This window comes from Numida meleagris, chromosome 9 (genome assembly GCF_002078875.1).
Source record: "Numida meleagris isolate 19003 breed g44 Domestic line chromosome 9, NumMel1.0, whole genome shotgun sequence".
NCBI classification, from domain to species: Eukaryota; Metazoa; Chordata; class Aves; order Galliformes; family Numididae; genus Numida; species Numida meleagris.
The window spans coordinates 1540293-1541358 of NC_034417.1; the positions used below are offsets into that span (position 1 = coordinate 1540293).

The window sequence follows — 1066 nt, forward strand, 5'->3', positions numbered from 1 at the left end:
GTGGCCACCCCACTGGGGACGTGGGGTGGGATCCTGTGTCCTCTGGTGAAGGAAATGGGGGTGACGTCCCTAATGCCGCAGTGTTGTCACATGGGTGATGTGACAGAGCTGCTGGCCTTGCTCAGTGTGCCTTCATCCTTGGGGAGGGGGCAACGAGCCACGTGGGACACCCAGGTATGGGGTACTGGAGTCAAGGGGGGGGTCCAAAGACAGCCAAGGGGGGTAAGCTGGCTGTGTGGCTGTGTACCCCCAGCCCGGCTGTGTGCAGGCCTGGGCTGGGGAGCAGCCCACATCCCCACGTCCCCATGACCCCGTGTCCCCACACAGAGCTGTAGGACACAGGGACGCAGCAGGGGGAGGCTGGGCCGAGCTTCCCATCCTGGCGAGCCACTGCCTATGACATCAACTCTGGTATTTCCAGTCCCTGCGGGGAGAAGGGAGGAGCGCAGAGGGAAGGACGGGAGAAGGAGAGAAATGGGGGGGACGTGGCAATGGGGGGACCCTGGGGTCGCTTCGGTCCCCGTGGTGGTGCCCAGCGCTGCAGTGAGCCCTGCCTGGGTGCCCGTCTCCGTCCGTCCCTGTGCTGGCCCCATATTCTGGGCCGGGAAGGAAGGGAGGGATGAAATGGGAAAAGGAAAAAATCTCCACGTGGAAAACGCACAGCCCTGCAGCCAGGACTTAAAGCAACAGGGAAGTGAGGATGGGGCTTTGGGTGCCTCTCCTTCCCCAAGTAGCGGTGGGATGAGCATCGGCGGGAGTCCCCACATTGACTTAAAGGGGGAAAAGCTCCACTTTAGGGCACGGTTGAAGACCGAGAGGGCATCCTGCCCCTCACCCCACTGTTAGGCCTGTGGAGCTGGAGGGTCTTTTGGGTCCACATCCCTCTTTTGGGGCCGTTTCACAGTGGTTTTATCCAGCCCTGAAGTCCGCAGGGTGCAATCAAAGCATCGGGGTGGTGTGGAGACAGAGGGTGAAAACACTGCTGTGACTTTCGATCCTGATTGGGAATCCTGGCATTTATTTTGATTCAGGGGATATATGGTGGGGGGTTATGCTTCGGGGGGAG

At 60.6% G+C, this 1066-nt stretch overlaps 1 protein-coding gene across 1 annotated transcript in view; it reads left to right on the forward strand.

Moving 5' to 3' along the window:
• Positions 91–1066, forward strand: part of LOXL1 (lysyl oxidase like 1) — a 16162-nt gene continuing 15186 nt past the window's right edge. Inside the window, exon 1 of the mRNA XM_021407503.1 lies at positions 91–174. Within this exon, the coding sequence (XP_021263178.1) occupies positions 91–174 (84 nt within the window). The remainder of the gene's footprint in view (positions 175–1066) is intronic.